The 19,682-nt window shown below is 48.2% G+C and overlaps 1 protein-coding gene across 7 annotated transcripts in view; it reads right to left on the bottom strand.

Moving 5' to 3' along the window:
- Nucleotides 1-309: 309 nt before the first annotated feature.
- PBX3 (PBX homeobox 3) overlaps nt 310-19,682 on the bottom strand; it is a 98,083-nt gene continuing 78,710 nt past the window's right edge. For 5 of the 7 annotated variants that reach the window (XM_085239380.1, XM_085239379.1, XM_085239378.1 and 2 more), the window contains 7 exons: nt 18,829-19,070; nt 14,759-14,949; nt 13,156-13,291; nt 6,559-6,724; nt 5,339-5,451; nt 4,437-4,526; nt 310-1,873 (listed from right to left, as the gene is read on the bottom strand). In XM_085239380.1, coding sequence (XP_085095506.1) covers nt 1,781-1,873; nt 4,437-4,526; nt 5,339-5,451; nt 6,559-6,724; nt 13,156-13,291; nt 14,759-14,949; nt 18,829-19,070 — 1,031 coding nt within the window. In that variant the 3' untranslated portion in view covers nt 310-1,780. The remainder of the gene's footprint in view (nt 1,874-4,436; nt 4,527-5,338; nt 5,452-6,558; nt 6,725-13,155; nt 13,292-14,758; nt 14,950-18,828; nt 19,071-19,682) is intronic. The other 2 variants (XM_085239382.1, XM_085239377.1) reach the window with 1 other exon arrangement.

Here is a 19,682-nt window from a genome sequence, read left to right as displayed (position 1 = left end):
TACACTTCGAGCTGAGGTTGTAGTTTCAAAGTCAATGCTACATAAAGCGGTAATTAAGAGTGAATGCGATGGCGGTCTTTCAGTGCATCTCCAGCACTGCCCCTCTCCGCAGCCCCTCTCTGCTCCCCGCTCCCACACAGCACAGCACGCAGGTGGAGCTCGGGGCTCTGAGCCCCAGCACGGCTCGCTGCCAGTGCTCCTCCTGAGCGCCGCTCTGCCCGTCCTGAGCCGAGAGCTGAACTCCTGCACCTCCGCACTTCACTCTGCTTAGGCCTGACTTAAACTGAGCTGGAAGAAATTACATCAAAATTTGATCATGAAAGCAAAAAGTTTATTCATGTTTGAAACTACATATAACTACCACGAGGAAGACTTCTCAATCCAGGGTGTAATCCAGTTAGAAAGTAACACGAAACGTTTTAATACATTAGAATCACTGCCACAAATTATTTTCATGACTCAATCAGTTTCAGAATCGCATACAATACAAAAGAGAGAAAGAAAGGGCCCCCTGTTACACAGGGTGAATATACAGTACTGATACTGAAGTCTGTATGCATTACAATTAGTTGTATTTTTTGCGTGGATTAGTAACAAGATGAAGAACATTCAAAATGTTTCTCAGTATTTACAACAGTTTCACTGTTCTGTTAAACCTAAGACCCAATGTTTCCACTTCAGCTCTTTTAAAAGTTGCAAACGCAACCCTGATTCTTTTAAAAGATTACAATGTACATTACAATTCATGAGGGAAACAAAGAGTTAGTTACAAGATGCAAAAAGATAAGAAAGAGACAAACTACAGCGTGAGTATCGTTCAGAGGTAGTAAGTGAGCACTCTAAGCTACAGAACATGTTGAAAGTCTATTGGTTCGTATGAGTTCGCATGAGGTAATAAAGCTGTGTTTTGATTGGTGAGATGTATAAATACTCTTTTGCTACACTATGTACAACAATCCATATAATGGTGCTTTTTCCTTCGCTTTTCCTTTCTGTTTTTTGTTTGTTTGGCTGCCCAGAAGAAGTAACCAATCTCGGCAGCCGCACAGCACCTACTCACACTGTAAAACCCAGCTGGTGGCTCACTGAAAGAAGCAGCAATATCTTCACCTCTTAAGAACACTCTGAGTCCGTAGCCGAAATACAGAGAGCAGGCGGGGGGTCCCGGCGGTTAGCAAGGAAAGATGCTCCTGGTATCCAACCTAACTTATAAAGCAATAGATCACAACAAAAATGTGACGAATAAGGATTCTTAAACACAACCGTTGTTAACTGAAATAACCAAACAGATCTCTTTATTCCAACTCTATAAGAGAGATGAAAAGGTTAAACACAATCCAAGTCTGCAACTCATTTTGACCTTCCGCGAAAATACGCACGCAGTTACGATTCAGGTGAGGTGTTCCTTTGTGCCCGTTCTTGCTATTGAGGTTAAGCTTGTTCTGTACTTTTACCCTTAAGGCCAAGCAATTGGCAACTGTTAGACCGACACTGTTAAAATCGCCGATAATAAATTATGATAAAATAGTTACAGGGCTATAAACAATGCTAAATCTTGGCCCAATTGGATAAAGTGCTTTTTAACACTGTGTGTTTTAAGTATAAATACAAATGATTATGATACCTTTAAAAAACAGATTTACCAAGTTTTCTAGTAAGACAAGGTTTTACAGTAAAGCTGTAGGTGGTTGGCTACAAAAAAATTCTTTCCTTTTTCTCCTGCGACTCTGAATGCGCTGATCAAGGCATCTCAGCTCAGGGAAAAAGTGTTGCTAGGAGATTAGTTAGAGGTATCAGAGTGCACACTTCCCGGCCCTTCTGTAGGGGAAGTCACAGAAGATGGAGTAGTTGCATCCTGCCAGCCTCCATTAGCCTGAAAAGGGAAAAACAATTCAATTGATGCAATTATGCATATTAATTATATAGTTCACTGAAAGTAACAAAGTGGCAAGGCCAGAGATGGGGGGGATGCTCTGGGAAAGAGCTTATCCTAAACTCCCCCTGGTTGCAGAATTTGTGAGGAGAAAACCACACGTGCTGTGTGTGAGGCGCGTTGATGAGAGAAGCGTCCTGCAGCCAGGTGCTGACCACAACAGCAACGCTGGGATTTCTGCATCCCCATGCTCACTCTTAATGAAGAGCACCCCTTCAGCCGATGTTCCAGGTTATTTTTCCTGGGAAAATGGCTCTGGGGCAGCAGTACTTAACGCATCCCTGCTCTCAGCTCCAGAGCTGGGAGTTGCCTTTCACTACGCTGGAATCTGGGTCCATCTGAGCCCAGGGAGCAGCGCAGGCAGGGGCAGGAAGGGGCCTGGATCCCTCTGCCAATTACCCGAAGCGCAGCCCCAATGAGCCGCCGCTCCGTGCTCTGCTCGCCGCCGGCCCTCCCCGCATCAGACCTGCATCAGCAGTAGCAGTGCTCAGAAACGAATTTGCCTTATGTCTCGGCCCATAGAGGCAATTGCTGGAATCAACGTCTGATCAGATTTCTGCTGTGGCAGACAGCTTGTCGCTACGTATTTTGGTGTCAGCCAGGAGGAGGGCGGCACGGTGCTCGTGAGTGGGGGGAGGCTGAGTGGAAGTGACGGGGCAGCTGCCCCCCCGGCACCCCGCCGCCTTCGCGGGGCCGCTCCGCCTGGCTGGGCCCAGGGGCTGCCCTGAGCTCACGCCGGCCCCGGACCGCCCTGCAGCACCGCTCGGCACCGCCTGGTAATTGTCTGCTGCGTGGATGAAAAACAGCAAACAGAGAAGCCCTTATCGTGACAAATTCTAAGGTTTGAGTTTGTGCTCCCTTAAGTAAAATTAATGGCAATACCGACCTGCAATCGCATTAAGGCTGAAGCCTCACCACGTGGCTTAAGATGCTCAGCTGCTCAGACGCGGGCTGGCAATGCACAAAGCGTGCGGAGGCACCTCTGCTTTTTATTTTTATTTTTTAAGGATATGAAAATCTACTTAGAGAAAGAAAAACTCTTGTGCAGATATGAGTCTAAAGATATTCCATCTGAAGTAAACATCATTCCTCTTTTATCCAAATTTATAAACAACAAATGTACAATATTTTTACTCAGCTTGGCAGCTGGAGGAGAGGTTGTCAGCAAGCATTCTTTTTTTCAAATAAATTAATCCTTACTCTGGTGGTTTGAGATTATGCACTGTATTATACAACAGCGCCTTATCAGGCCTCATCAGTGAAGATGGAATTCATGTCTGTAAAATGCTGCAGGCAATCACAGTTTCATATTTTATCATGTTGATAAGGATATCGCAAATTCTCTGAAGCATTTCAAAACACTTAAATGAAAAAGGAGAAATGCAACTAAAAGGCTTTTTATATGGTTTGTTGTGGGTTATTATGAGTTATTTATAAACCCAAAAAGAAAGATTTGACATTTCAAATGTAAAAGATTTGAGTATTTAATGGTACTTTTTTCCCTTTACAATTGAACATCTTCCATCACATTTTAAATCATTAATATTTACTCTCGTGGCAAGTGGAAACCCTCAAAGAGGAAAAGCTCACATCCCCGTGGCTGAGCCTTTCCCAGAGATGCTCCGCACACCGCCCTGGGCTGCAGCACCGTACAGCAGCGGGCGGCGGGCACAGAGCTGCCCTGGGTGGGAGACGCACAGCCTGGACAGCACTCCCTCCGCGGTCATTTTAAACTTTGTGAATAAAAAGGCAAACAGATGAAGGCCGCCTGGTGAGCAAATACGAAGCATTCATTTCTAAAGCGGCAAATGAGAAGAGGAAGTTGAATACGAGAGCTGAACACAATTTGCAGCGGAGCCTTCAGCGCAGAGCCTGCTGCCCTGGGAGGTGTTCCATCCCGGGCTCTCGTGCAGCAGAACAGCCCCCGGCCTTCAGCTATCCTGGTGCTGCATGCGGCACTGCAGGGCCGGAGCGCCAACCGATGCCAGCAGCCACAGCGAGGGCTGGGACTGACAGCACCCAGCATAACCCGGTCTAACGTCTCTCAATTCACTAGCACCTCTTTGCCAGACTTACTACTCTCGTTCGAGTAACAAGGCCAAAATTACTTCTCAAACACAGGAAAAATGTGCACCCTTGAAATGGCTAAAAGTATGTCAAAAGAGCAGTCCTGATGCCTGATTGCAGCAGTGACGAATACAAGCACGGTTATCTGACCATCTCTGCAAAGAACGAGAGCCTTCTCTCCAAGGCTATTACTTTTTAACTCGTAAGGCTGAAAAATATAAAAATTTGAATTGTTTATAGTAATGGCTCTAAGAATTTTCTCTCTTCCTACATGACCAAGACTCAGAGCCATATCAAGGGCCATTTTGCAGTTCATCTCCAATGATGCAATGTTAAAATATGCTATCGCAAGAGAAATTAATACATGCGTTAATGACTGCATTTACCCAACACCGTGCTTATGGCTCTCCAAACTACTCTTCCCCTGGGTACTCACATTTAAATTATGTGGACTGTACAGTGAATTTCCTCCCAAGCCATCATTGTATCCTCCCGTCTGATTGATAACATGACGCAGGGTATCCACCTTAAAGTAAGAGGAAACAAAATTCATCATTCCAAATCTATTAAAACATCATCACTTACAATAGGCAACATTTTGAATTATGTGAGCCAAAAGGCTTTAGCGTCTTCTATGAAAGACAAATTTATCAATCAAGAATGACTGGCAGAATTTCAACAAATCCCTGCATGTTAAAAGCCATACATCTCTGCTTCTCACACCAGCCAAACAATAACTTCCTCACAGCAGTGCATCCCGCAGGTCCTTCTTAAGTGTCTGCAGCAGAGCGCTGTGCATATTCATATGTTTGGATGTACTTGCATGTATGGGAAAAGATTATGGAACACATAAAGCCCTGTGTGAAAGGACTGGAAAAGGGACTGAGAATAACTTGTACTTTAATAGCTCAGTTAGATGTGTTCTGACATTCAAACAAATACACAAATAAAGGTTTGTCTAATAAATGAAACAAAGACATTAAGGGAAAAAAAAAAGAAAAAAAAAAAGAAGGGGGAAAAAAAAGAAAAAAGAAAAGGAAAAAAGAAAATTCACTGTATTTACAGCGTCCATGGAAGTCAGATGCACCCAATCCCATTCCATGAGCTCAAGCCAGAGCCGAATGCATTCACAAAGCTTCAAGTTTCAATCAGAAAAAATCACTCTTTCCTTCGTATTTGTGAAATTCAATGCCGGGGTAAGAGTAGGTCACGTTCAGAAATATGCAGCCTCCACTCTGCAGCGAGGCACAGACCATTTAATAGAGCCAGAGTAAGGTGGAATTTTTAGCCCAAACCCTACCCTGCTAGAAAGGCCCTACTGTGGGGCATTTCTCCTACCTGTGACTGCACATTGGCTCCGACTTGGGACCCCTGGTAAGAATCCCCATTCAGACTCTGCATGTTCATGAACATGTCCCCAGAATTTGGGAGGTTAAAAGAACCAGAAGAACCTGGAAAGGAAAGAGTTAAGTAGCTGAATAACAGAGAGCTACAAATATATAACCCCAAAGACCTCAGGGCAGGGGAAGGAGAAGAAGAAAGGAAACAAGAAGGAAAGGCAATGCCCAACAGAAACCACGCTCCTGACCCACAGCAGGGCCCGGCAGGAGCCCGTGCAGCGTGGGGACCTGCACTGCTTCTCCCCCGGCGCTGAGCGGCGCGCAGCAAAACCACGCCGGGGCAGCAGGGACACCCAGCAGAGCCCGGGGCGCCTTACTGCTGGAGAGCACTGCACACACAGCACACGTCAGTGCCAGCTGCCTTCCCCGGTGGATCGCCTCATCCTCAAACGCTATTGCTCAACACTCTAAAAAACAGATTTTGAACCTGTGTTTAATACTTCCTTCAAACAGAAATGCCTGCTAATTTCTAATTAGCTGATCTACTATCAGCAGAGGAGGAACCTTTCTCTTACTTTCCTTTGATTAAAGGTGTTTTTTTTTCCCCGTGGATCTTTACATTCTTAAAAAGTTGCCTACAACTGCTGTGGCAAAACTTCACTGTAAATAGTGCCAAACTTTGCAGAAACCCTTGCCTCCGGAGCCCCAAACCGATTCCCTCTTTAGATGCTCCCTCCACTAACTTAATGCTTACATTTGCAAAATGTCAACAGCGCACTAGCGAGGCAGTTGTTAAACACTATAGAAGAACATGTGGTTAGACTGGAATAAAAGCTGTGTCCCTAGATTTTTATATATAATATCAACCTCTTGTCAAGCAACCCAAAGTACAAATTTTAATTAGCGCACACTAAAATATCCCTGTGTTTTGTTCTTATGTTCTTATCTTGACAATAAATACAGCAGTTCTACAAACACAGGCTTGAGAGTTCTGCCTCCCTTTATTTTCTGTTACTTTCATGGAATCAGAAAGCACTTAAAGTATTGACAGAAGTGAAGATGCTGCCAGCAGTGAGAGCGAGGCAGACCCGGGGTGGGCGCTGCAGCTCAGTCCCTGCAGCCCACGAGGCCGACCCCACTCCCCAGGCAGTGCTGCCAGGGAGCTGCTCAGCCCTGCCGAGCTCACTGCAGGCTGCCCCAACACGCGTGGGTACGCACCAGAGTTTGGCGTGGTGGGGGAGTTGGTCTGGTTGTTCTGGACGGCCGCGGCCACGGCGTGCGCTGCAGTCACAGCCGTCTTCGCTGCGTAAAGATTGGCTTCTTCCTGGAACTTCCCAATGTTCTTCTTGTACCTGATTCTCTTATTGCCAAACCAGTTGGAGACCTGCGTTGAAGGAGGAGGGGCAGATGAAGGACACAAAGCGTCTGACTCAACAAAGCAACTCGAAGCGCTGTGCTGGATCCAGTTGACCCCAGCACCTCAACCCCAGCAAGAGCCCTGCAACAATCATGGATCAGTCAAATATGAGTATGGGTTTGAGTCCGATCTGGTTCTGCTTGTCCACTGGCAAACTGATGCCCAACACGTATCCTGGAGCTTGCTGTCTCTCGTCAGTATCGCCATCCATCCATGAGGGCAGTGCAAAACCGCAGAGCTGCCGCACGGACCGAAGCGCCTGCTGGCTGAGCCAGAGCAAACTGCCCCAGCTTCACATTGTTCTTTATTTGGGGGCCAGAACAACCTTGGCAGCCCGCACCTAGAGCTGTGTTTGGTCGGCTGGAAATGAAAGGAATCATATAAATCAATAATGGCTGAAAAGTCACTTTGTCATCTCTCTCTGAAGATACTGTACTGAGACCAGAGTGGCTGGCAGGGCGCTGGCCATTAACCCGTGCAGAGGTCACGGCTGGAGCAGCTCAGAAAAGATCCTGCAGTGGTTTCTCAGCGCCTTTGTTTAAGTTCAGCACTACAACAAAGCTAAACAACAGCCTCAGTTCGTAACACAGGCAACAGCCAAAGCTGCCCAGACAAAAAAGCATCTGTAATGAGACAGAGGTAGAGGGGAGGGGACTGGAAATAACACAAGTGGTAATTAGTTGTGCCCTGCAGCGAGGGACCAAAGCTCACACTGCATGGCACATGGTGACACTTGGCTGCACCCATACCCCACAAGCACCACAGTGCTCTGCAGCTCCTCTGAAAGCCCAGGAGTGCACCGCAGCACCCAGCAAAGCCCACAGGATCTGTGCTTTAGGTAGCTCCAGCTTTTAACACAATTAATGAAAAGCACCCAGCTTTTAACTGTAATTCAGGATGCCCACCATATACATTCCCTTCCCTAAATAGTACTGCATCTACTGTACTGTATTCTGTGTATTACACTTAATATTTATCTTGTCAGTCAGAAAAGCAATAATGCATTAATGAAACCTAGCAAATAATTATTGTGGACAATCAGATTATGCTTTATTAACAGTTTCATAATTGAGGAATCTCTGTACATCAACTATTGTCCACGGATGTGCACGAGATCCCTCTGTTTATGCACACCCATGGACCAATCAAACAACAGCCATCACTAATAAAGGTTTATTTAATTCTCACAGTAAAATTTTAATATCACCAGCAGCCTGGGGAAGCCTCATCGAGTGGATTTGCTTGACATCAGATCGTTTCCATTCTGCTAGTCCCAATACTTCTTAATCTTTAATATCAAGGCAATTAAAATTAATGGCCACTCATCCAGAGCCACTGTGGGCAGTGTTTCCTTGACATCAATTGTTTGATGGGATTACCTAGAGGTTAAACTAACAAGCAAGGTTTAATTGGAAGCAATGAGAGGAGCAGCAATCGTACGTTATGTTTAACCCACATACCGCATCTAAATGAACATCCAGAAATGTTGAACTATTTCTGAGACCAAAGCACACACTGCACACCCAGGCCTGGACAGAGCCTCCCCAGGATGGACGTCACAGCCCAGCACCCCCTCCTTCCCGGCCGCAGGGCTCAGCATTCCCGCGCCTCACATCCTCCACTGCAGGGCCAGCGCGGGCGGCAGGACTGGGGCAGGATGAACCACATCGCCACGAAGCCCCGCTGGCCCCCTGCAGCCCTCCCTCCCCCCACACCCAGTGTGACTGTGGTCACCAGGCTGCCCAGGGCACCTGGAGGGGCTGCCGTGCCCTGCTCCTCATCCACTGTGCCCCGGCTCTTCTCAGCACTGCAGGCTCACCCTAAAAATGGAAGTTGTGAGCTGCTTCGTGACACACTTCTCATTTAAACAAACTATCCATATGTTCACATTAAAAATAAAAAAAAAATTAAAAAAATTAAAAAAAAAAAAATCAACCATCTTTCTACTCCGGATCATTGAAGGTCAGTTTATTACTTGGGCTTAATTGTATCTTACATTTCAAAAAATACCACTGTACTTATTTATCACATTAATTGCAATGTTTAATGAAAAGACAATAAATTATTACTTAAATGGTCCTGATGCCTAGTGTGGGATTTGGGATGGGACGTGCCTGCCTTTTGTCTCTGCACCGGCTGTGTTCTTGGGATAAATCAGGCCTCGTTCTGCAGAGAACCAGCTGACACAAGAACATCGCTGTTGAAATGAGTAAACTAAATATTTATGGACACAGAAATTTTTCCATAGTCTTTCCAAGGGTTTGTAGCACTGTTTATATTCTGTACCTAACCAAATGACACAAAACAGAAAAAAAACCTGAAAATAAGCACAGTACGATTATGGTACATGTTCTAAAGCTAACAATTTTACATCTACAGGCTATTTATTTAAGCTCACATCTTTTTTTTCTCGCTTCCCAAATGAAGTCAAGGATAAGAGCCTATAAATCTGCAGCTCTCCATGTCAATGTGCTTACCAAAACAAACAGAGCAGAAGAAGTGGGGCTTGGAGAGATGCTGAAAATCAGCTTTTGCATTCTTTAAAAAAGATTTTAAATACACTCTCTTGTCAACCGTATTCTTCTTCAGTTTGAAGCAGTGAAAAATTTTATTGCCGTAATCCACTGACATGCTTTCAGCAGCAACTATGCCCTTTCTATAGCTCATATGATAGACTGATAGTTGTTCATGACACCCTGAAAGAGACTCATCTGCAAAAGTATAAAACATCAGCCTCGCAGCCACAGCACGGAGAGAACAGATGACACAGTTTATCTCCCACAAACACGTGCTGATCGGGTGGTTCTAAATTACAGCCAACAATGTTCTGTTAAGGACATTTTTTTCCCTAGAATTACCTTTTCCATACTCTTAAAATGAAATTGCATGAGGTGTTCATCTTAATAAATAGTTTGTCTTTATGCTTTTCTTGAAACACCTTCTCTACACAGTACTTTAAACACCAGGACCAAAACTAAAACCATCTATCTCCCATCCCCAACTAAATGATTCCAGGAGACAAGTTTCTTCACAGATCAGTGAAGTGTCTTAGCAGCAAGGTTTCCAGTCAGCTGCTTAATCGGGGGGGAGGCTGATCCAAAATTCTCACTAATTGTTTGAGGGAGAAAATATTCTGCCATGAACCTGCCCCCAGCATTCCCCAGCCGCTGACAGTACAAGTTAGTACTGGATCACTGTTAGGAGAGACTGCATGGGAAGCCCAGCTCAGATAGAAAAAGGACCAAGTTTCTTCAAACACAAACAGAAACCTCCAGGATTCCAAAGCCAACAGTTAGCTTTTTCCCCCCTTCTCACTTCCCAGCTCTTTGTCCTCCGGGGCCTCTGCAGCCAAGGAGGCAGCTCGGGCACAGTGCCAGGCAAGGCAACGTCAGAGGGACTCCTGGTCAGGACTGGAAACAGATCTGCTTAGAGATTTTTCATAAAAACCCTGTGAAAGGTGTAGCTCAGTCACTCGCTTGGATGCCATCGCTCATCCCAGGTGATGCTACTCCTGCCAGTATTTTAAATGACTGCTCAATTTACGCCTGATTTCTGGATTGCATCCTCTGACTTTTGCTGCCAAGCACCAGGGCAGCGTGCACAGTGCTAATTTACAGTGCACGCTTGGAGCTTTTCTGCTAGATGGCCTTAAAAATATATACATTTTTCAGTACAAAGAAAGACAACTTCAGCCCAGTTTGACCTAGTAAATATCAACTAATCCTGCAGCCCTGCCATACGGCCTTTGGAAACGCCCTGGAAAAATCAAAGAGCAGGATAACCACAGCATTCACATTTTCTAGTGGTGAAAGGAGATCTATCAGGAATGCAAGTAACCAGCTGATCGGAGGCACCCCCTCTCACTGCAGGCTTCTCTCACATTAGGTGGTACACTGCCCAGTGTTCTGGCCTTCCCATCATCAGAGACTTCTTCAGCCGTTCACACACCCCTTGCTTCAGCCACTGCCCCAGATTTGCATCTCTGGCAGATGCTGAGCTTTGTGGTTTAATGCTGTCCTTACTCTTAGGTTGGGAAATGTTGCCCTTCAAAGCTCAGGATGTGCAGAATGGTATAAAGCAGGCAATGCAGCTACTCCCATCATTCACCCAGGCTTCCTAATGGATTCAGGGAACGACTAATTCACGCTCGTATCAAATATTAAAGAGGCAAACCTATATTCACATTACAGGATGACTGCTGCTCCTACTCTTTTGGACCATCTGCCTGCCTTTTATTTCATTCTACAACATATACATTAAATCTTATCAAACAGCCAATTAAGAAAGCAATCAGATCTATTAGCACTAGAAGCGATCACTTATGTCTTCTCAAATGCTCCATCTCATTTCCTTCAGCCTCCTCAGCCTTATCTAGGTCTAGCTTTTTATCTGCCCACTCTCCAGGATCACTAACTCCTCCTCTGCCAGGCACAGCTCTCCAGCTCCTGGCTGGACACAAAACATCTCTTCAGCAGCTCTGCTGTGCTCTCCAGCACAGTCTGTGTGTTTTCCCTGATTACACTGTGCCAGCAGAGCCGATCTCTGTGTTGTCCAACTTCATGTTGATGACGTTGGCTCTCCTATCTACACAGCAAGCCACTTTGGCTCTTGTGGGAGGATTTTTCAAACACCACTTACTGGAGGAACTGCAATAAGCTGTATTATGCCAAAATGACTGAAACCAGCAATGAGACCAGTCTGTGGACCAAGCTGCACAGGTCCTCCTGTGCTCTGCAACTGTTTGGCTGGCTCCAGTCATTGGGAGAGTTGCAGTGATACCTGTGGGCTGGCACAGCTGCCCATAGCTGCCTGCTGGGCTGCAGTTACTCGTGTGATGCTAGCAGTGACAAAGGAAAAACTTAAGAGCAAGCAAGTTCTGTGCCGAGCCTCCCAAAGGGGGCCCTTTGGGCCACAAATACCATTTTCTGCCCTGTAGCAGGCTCAACAGAGCAACATCTACTTCCTTCTCTCATTGAGCATTCTCCAAGAGGAAAAACCAAAACTCCTGCACATCACCACAGCCAGTTGTAAGAGGACCAAGAGAAACCGTTCCCACTTGCACCCCTTACCTTCACTGGTCACACAAGCTTCCCACCCGGCAGGAGCACAGGACATGCTGCGTGCTGGGAAGCAAGCATGGCACGAGCATCTCACGAGCCTCTTTCACAGCAGAGGACAGTTGTGTTAGAGTTTGTACTTCTGATGGCACAAAGTTAATTAAGTAAGATCAGATTTTGGGGACCTGAGTGGCCTTTCTCACAGAAGATTTCATCTGAAAGTCTTCAGTAAAGAGCCTGAATTTTTCATGGATTCAATGGATACTTATAAAGTAAATCTCAACTCAAGTCTTAATTATAAAGCTAAAGGTTGCGCTGCTAATAATGCCAATACCAAAGCCTGCAATCATTAATAGTTAACACACTCGCCGCAGGCGTTGTTCCTCTAAAGGACCTGAAATATTGATAAGCAGAGCTGACGGAGCTGGGAGGAGATGGCATACAGCCCTGCAATGGGACAGCTGGAGGACAGGGACACTGCCGTGAACTTTCTCTTCTACCACCCAAGAGCAACCTTTCCCAAGCTGTGTGTGCCAGATTTGATGTGGGATTATTTTGGCTTTCTGTCAAGCATACAGGCCACAAGAAATGCAACATGTTATTTTGCTTTTTAAAGTGGTGAAGGAAACAGTGAATGAAAGTTTGATGTATTGGTGCCATCAGCCTGAATGTTTCTGTGACGACCCAGCTCAGAGCTGTACACGTGTTTTGGCCTGTTCAGAAAACAGTCCCAGCCAATGGAATTAAGCCCTTCTAATTAGAGAGATACTGTTTTTCTTGCATTAACTTTACAGTAACATCTGTTACACAAGATAAAAGGATCAACCTTCCTGATTCGTTTTTGCTACAAAGAAAGCACTCATGTCACTTCAGTAATATTGAGATGCTGCATAGATGTCAACTAATCAAAGAAATTCTGATCTATAGAGATAGATTATACGTTTGTCAATAACCTGAGTTTCCCTGAAATAACAGAAAGTTTTGAAACTAAATTCATAACAGACAATAAGGCTCAGTTAGGAAGAGCCCAGACCGCACAGAGAAAACTGACGTCAAGCAGGACGTTGCCATTTCCACATCTTTAATTTTATTTCCACCACCGCACGCAGACAGCTCAGCCCAACCAGCCTAGCTGCCTGCTGCACGACGCCAGGCTGCAGCGTTCAGCCAGACCCCGAGCCCCAAATCCACCCACAGTCAGTGAGAGAGCCAAAAGGATCAGGACAGAGCACGGGGCACGGACTGCCTGCACGCGCAGCCCCTGCGGAAGCCCATCCTGAGCTGGGGCAGCTCGGCCAGAGAGCGGTGGGGGAATGGGGCCGCGCTCCCCCTGCTGCCTACCTGCGATACCGTGATGCTGCACTTCTTTGCCAGCTCTTCTTTGGCTTCTTCACTGGGGTAAGGGTTACTGAGGTGGGAGTAAAAATACTCATTCAATATTTCTGTGGCTTGTTTACTGAAATTGCGTCTTTTCCTTCTGAAATGAGAAAAGAAAACAACGGCTGTTCCAACACCAACAGAGCTCCAGCAGGGCAGCACGCAGCCGCCTCCACACCCCCAGCTCTACCATCACCGCGCTGAGGGCTGCCGGGGTCTGAGCGCTGCCTCCAACCTCACCCAGCCTGCACGGGGCTCCTCCCAGGGACACACAGACAACTCCCACACAACACAGGCTGAGACCTGGGGCAGCAGAGCAGGAAATGAGCCAAGAGCAGACTTGGAGTCAGCCAGCGCCTGCCTCAGCCCAAAAGAGCACGCTGCCTGCTCCACAGCTGTATCTCCACTGCTGACAACAGCATCACCGAGCCCCTTCCCTTCCCCCGTTCAGCCAGGGCTCCCACACGGGGCTACTGGGGTGAGCACAGCAGGGCTGCCTGCATGCCACATCCCCATCCAGCACTCAGGGAGCCAACTAGCCCGCACACACTGCTGAGGGCAGCGCAGGCTGCAGTGCTGAGGCACTCCCTGAGGTGCAGCCACAGCCGGCCCACCCTGAGGACCCTGCAGCAGCACCTGCACAGCTGTTTTCTTTCATGCTGGGACATGCTGCTTGCCGCCCTGGGAGCTCCTCACAGAATCTCCAGTAGACATTCTGTCAGAGCTCCTTTCCCTCCAGGCTGGTTGCAATCACAGGCGGTGCTGCAGGCCAGCAGGCAGCCTAGCAGCAATCCCCAGCGCTCTCTTCCAGGAGTATCGCGGTGCTGCTAACGATGCCGTATCCTGGAGCAGGCAGACTCTCCCTAGAGCTGCATTTATCTCATTACTGTGCTTCCGCTCATTTTGCCTTATTTACCTTCCTCCTTTTTAAAGAAATCACTTTAAAATGTGCATCTGCAAGCTTTACCTTTTGCAGTTACTAGAGCTCTCCACAGACATTCCCTCCAACTGTTTGTAATTATCCTAATTTGCCACACCTGCCAGTGACCTCCTTGTTAATAAAATTATTTTGCTCTTGTTTAGCTCCTCACAGCTTTCAGGTGTGAAGCAGGCACTGGCTGATAACTGCAGGCTCCACATGGGCTCTTCCTGTACTGCGGGCTCAGCCAGCTGCCAGGCTCCTGTGGCAGGGACAGTGCTGGGGCAGCATCCCACCTTCTTGGGGTACCCCAGCAAATCAGGCTGTTAGCCCCTCTTTCGCCACCACCTACCCTACTTACATAACAGCTTGTTGGGACAGGGGCCAGCAGATCCGGTCTTTGGAATTATCAACACCTATCTTACCGCAGGTGCAGGCAGCTGCTAACTCAGAGCCAGCCTCAGGCTGTGACATGTTGCTCCTGGGTAACCTGGTTGTGTTGTGGGACCGGTTACGGCCCTATGCTGGGAAATGCTGGTACCTGCAGCCATTTAAATTAACCGCAGTGATGGAACAGTGCTCAGCACAAACACTGCCAGCAGCAGCCCCTCCATCCCAGAAAAGCCGGGGCAGTCATCTCAGCCTTACCTGGCATCAAGGAACCTCGACCTTAAAATCATGACTGCTTCACAAGTACTTTGCTTCAGCTGCATCTGAATGGAACTGAATTTTCGATGAATGATGCCCACCATCCTTTCAATCTCCTTAGGAGAAATGGGACGCGTTCGGCTCTGTTCTCTGAGCAGGTTCATCACATGTGTGGTAAATTCATTACATGCCTGCAAAGGAAGGAAGGAGAGGCTTAGAAATTGCTTTGTGCCACCCAACAAGCATGCGAAGCCTCACGCAGCGCCATCCCCACACACAGCCATGGGAGCAGATTGCATGCAGCTGGCAGCAGCCAGCACTGGCGTGGTTCCTCCTTGCTCTTATCCCTTCCCATTCATGAAGCGACCAGTGCCCAGCCAGTCGATGGGGAGTGGGATCTGGAAGGCTGATCCTTCAGTAAGTGGTTGGGGGCAGGACGCTGTGAGCAGTGCCAGCACATGCTCAGATGCATGAGCAGAATCTGTCGGCAGCCAGCACTTCCAGGGGTGTGCTGAATGCACGCAGGCAGCACAGGAGGGTTTAACTCCCTGCAGAAGGTCGGGAATTTAGACCCGCTGGAGCAGTCCCGTGCAGCCCCCTCCCGCACATGGCGTCACAGCACGGCTGTGCCCAGCCTGGCCTCACAGCGCAGCCAGGCGCTGGGGAGGGGAGGCTGTAGCAGCCATCCATCACTAGCCCCAGACTATGCGGGCGAAAGGACACGATGATATAAACTTCTGCAGGCTGCATCATCACTAGGCTCTGCTGATCTGAGCCTCTGCGTGACCAAGTGGCTGTCATGCTGGCATCCCAGCTTCCCCCCACGCAGGCTGCAAGCTGCCACAAACTATGCTGATTTATATCTCCTTTATCTCTTTCGAAAACAAACCCTGGGCCTGCTGCCTGCCTGGAGTGTGGCAGCGCAGCCCCAGGTTTGCTGGCACAGAGTTGGAGCGCAGTGGGGACCAGGCCAAGGGCAAACTGCACTCAGCCCCAGCGGCACTCCTCAGAGGCCAAGGGGGGCAACACAGCAGTTGCACAAGAAGCCCTCCTTGTGCACTGCAGAGCTGCAGTCACTTCCAAACAAGGCTGAAGGACTTCGCTCTGTGCATCCAGTGTACAATTAAACTATTGCATTAGGTATCAACCTGATTCCAGCTCAGCTTTTTCTCCTAAAGCCAAGGTTAAAAATAGCATTACAATCTCTAGTGGTTGGCAAACCTGCCCATGACAGGAGGGTTGGAGCTCTATGATCTTTAAGGTCCCTTGCAACCCAAGCCATTCTATCATTCTATGATCTGTCTTACAAGTACGTGTTCAGCAATTCTCCTGCATTTCAATAGCTGGTGTGAGAGAAAGAGTTAAAAGTGAAAAGTTTATGCATCTAAAAACTCATAATTTCCTATAACATTTGCTGAACGTCTCACAACTTATTAAGTGAAGCCATCTATGAATGCAAATGCTGATTAGCAATTTGGCAATAGCCCAACATTCGCAGAATTCACATAGCTTTTCTTTAAACCAGTAGTTCATACATGATTAATTAGAACATCTCATTTATGTAGTGTGCACTTTAGCTCATTACTCTAAGTAAAATTCGTTAAGTATTTACATTTAGATAATTAAAATCTGGGTACACCCTTAAGAAAGATGCATACACTTCAGGCAAAGTGATTTTTTTCTTTACACTACTGAAAGCAAATTACAGGCTGATTTACCTCCCGCCACACCGCTGGGAGGCAGCGCCTGGCTGGGGGCAGTGCGGGTGTCCCACCAGGGCAGCACAGAGCGCCGGGTGCTGCAGCCACAGCGCTCCAGGTTCCCACCGCAACCCGAACTCCAGGTGCGGGTCTCTGACACAGATATTAAAGATCGACTGTTCTGAAGCTGAAAAAGCAAAAATCTCTTCCTGAATTTACTTAAATTGCTGGACAAGCCTTCGTTTGGTTACATCTGTGCAAAGGGCCTGCTTTTATTTTCTGTCTCCAGCATCTCCCATCTGTGATGTTTCCGTAGCACAGCTGAGTGGAAGCACGTTCAGACTCTGCCGATGCTCTGTCTTGTTTTCTCTTGTTTATTTATAACGTCCGAGCTACTTGATCCCTCTTTCAGTGCTATTTTTCAGGCCCCTGCTTGGTGCCTGAGACATTATTAATAATGTCAGGTTATAAGTGATGGCCTTGTTAACCTGCTCAGAAACCTTGTAGGAGTGGAGGATGCTTCTGCGAGCCTTAACGCTTCATCAAGGCAAGCAGGAGGAAAAGAGAAGGAATAGCCCCAGACAACCGCAGCCACACTGTGCCACGGTGCTTGGGGGTGGTGGTGGTGCCTTCCCAGCAGCCACACTTCACCCCAATTTGGGGTGAATCCAGAAGACATCTGTGAACTTAGAAAGCAGGTTCCCAGCTGTTCCAGGAGGCCTGGGACCCTTACAGTACTTTTGCCTACAGCAAAAAAATGTATTTCAGTGTAATTATAGAAGATAGCTTTCAATATGTCATCTCTATTATAGCAGCTGTAAATTATGGAAGGAGCTGCCTGTGTACGACCATCTCTCCTGGCACACAGCGAGGGGAGAGCTGCGTGATGGCATGACACACTTTCCATTTCCCTTCCTTTTTTTTCCAAGCACATTCCCCTAGCTGGCAACAAACGTCAGCGTCAAACTCCATCTGCAGAGCATCTTCAGGAAGGACTCGGTGTGGGCTGTGCAGGAGAGCGCTGAGGAGCTGCCCTGCTGGGTGCGGGGTGGCCCTGCTCTGTGGCAGCAGCCCGGCTGCAGGCGCACAGCGACGCTGAGCCCCAGCCCTCCACTACGAGACAGGCGCCGCTCTGAGACAGGCGAGCAGGAGACAGTTTGCTGCAGGGCTGGGAAATTACCATATTTCTGTGGAGCAGACGCTGCTGGGTGTCAGGATCAACGGGGGAAGCGTACATGTCTCAGGGCAGCTTCACCTTTCTCTCTCTCCTAGCAGTACTTGAGCATCCTCCAAAGTTCCCCGTGGTGTGGACGGATGGCTGTGACACTTCAGTCGAAACCTTTGTAAATTGAGCTACGGGGCTAAAAATGCTGCTGCTTCCCCCACATCATTAAACTTATTAGAGGTAAAGGAGAGGTGCCAGGAAACAGCTGTAAGCATCGACCTGCATTTGCTTCAGCCCCAGATCTGTTTCCAGCCCGTGTCCTTGTGGTTGCAGCAGACGCTCCTGCTGGAAGGCACTCACTCTTCTGGCGGCCATCCTCATGTCAGGCTGCAGGCTGTGCACTGGCCACCACTGTGTGAGAGCTCAAGGGGCCCCGCAGGACACCAGTGTCTTTGGGGTGGAATGGGGTCACTTGAGGGAGAAAAGATTGGCACAGAGGCACCTGGCCCTGCACAGCAAAAGGAGGAAGCTGTGGGAAGGCAGCCAGGGCCTCATGGCACATGGCTCTCTGCTCACGCAGCTCCAGGAGGTTTTATTGCCACTCCTCATCTTGTTTGTGGTTTGGGCTTGTTCAGAGCGACACTGTGCTGTGACAGGCAGGGGCAAGGGCAGGGCTTCCCCTGCTCTGCTCAGGAAACCACCGCTGATTGAATTCACTGAGCTAGTGGGCTCAGGGTTTGCCAGCTTTGTCAGGACACCGCTGGGAGCAGAAAACAAAGGCACCAACAGAAGCTTGCGAGGGTTGAACGTCTCTCAGAGCCACACTTCCCACTCCCTGTGCTCTTTGTAGTTGTTCACTGAGAAACCAGAGCCTCCCCACCCCTGCGAGTGGCCAGAGGCACACACACAGCACACACTGCACCCAGCCCCGCAGCCATGCTGTGTCTCCTGAGCCACCCGGGGGCACACACAGCCTGTTCCATCCAGGGCTGGCTCGACAAAGGGAATACTGTCTCCAGTGCTACTTTATATGGTTACAGACAACAGAGAACACTTGGGCATGCAAACATGTGCCCTGCAGCCCTCATAGGCAGCACAGGCAACCAGAACAGGGAGAGCCATCCGAGCCCTGGGTGCCAGCTACTGGCAAGAGAGGTGCAAGGGCAGCAGTGGGGACACAAACAACTGAGAGGCTGATGTCTGACCTGTTCATATTTCTCCAGCTCTGTGTGATAGATTTGTCTGATCTGGGTCAATTTGGCTCTGTAATCTGAGTGTTCAATAGAGTTATCTGAAGACCCTCCAGAGGCTGCTGCGGCTGCAGCTGCTGCCGCCGATCCCCCACCTTTCTCCGGACCTGAGACTCCCTCTGCCAGAAGCATATTGTCTAGTCTCATTAGCTGGGGATCGGGAGGGTCTTCCTCCTGGGCTCCTCGGATGCTCAAACCTTGGGCAGAAAAAAGAGAAGAAGAGAAAACACCATCAGTACTTCTTGCATCCGCCCTGCCCTGCCCGCTCCCTCGCCCTGCCCAGCCTTGTCCTCGTGGGAGCACTCACAGAGTGCAGCACAGACCAACCCTGTGGGCTCCCAGCATCCTACAGAACCCCACCAGTTCCCATAAAGAACCAGAGTGTCTTCCTCCAGCTTTTAAAGGACGCTGCCAAATATTTAAACCCTTCATTGTAAGTATTAAGAGCATCCACATGAGTGCAGACGCATACACCTTCCAACTGTTTTCCAAGGTGTATCTCAACCGACACAAGGCTGCTATTATCCCTATACATCACACTGCTTTGACGCAAGACCTCACGATAAATTTAAGTGCATTATTTATTCCAAAGTACAAATTTTCTTCTCATTTCCTTCCAAATGGATCGGAGCACTGCACTCCCCCTCCAACTGAGACTCGCCCAACTGGATTCTGCTCCTGCAAGTCCAAATGTTGGCACAAAGGGCCAAGGAAAGGTCTGCTGTTTCAACCCCAGTGGCTCAGGAAGAGCTGAGGATCCACTGGCACCAGGCACACATCTGCAGTGGTCTCTGGCTCCACACAGGCAT

This window comes from Meleagris gallopavo, chromosome 19, assembly GCF_905368555.1.
Source record: "Meleagris gallopavo chromosome 19, MGAL_WU_HG_1.1, whole genome shotgun sequence".
In the NCBI taxonomy this organism is placed as follows: Eukaryota; Metazoa; Chordata; class Aves; order Galliformes; family Phasianidae; genus Meleagris; species Meleagris gallopavo.
The sequence above is the reverse complement of the archived record's forward strand: the minus strand, read 5'-3'. Positions and strand labels throughout refer to the sequence as shown.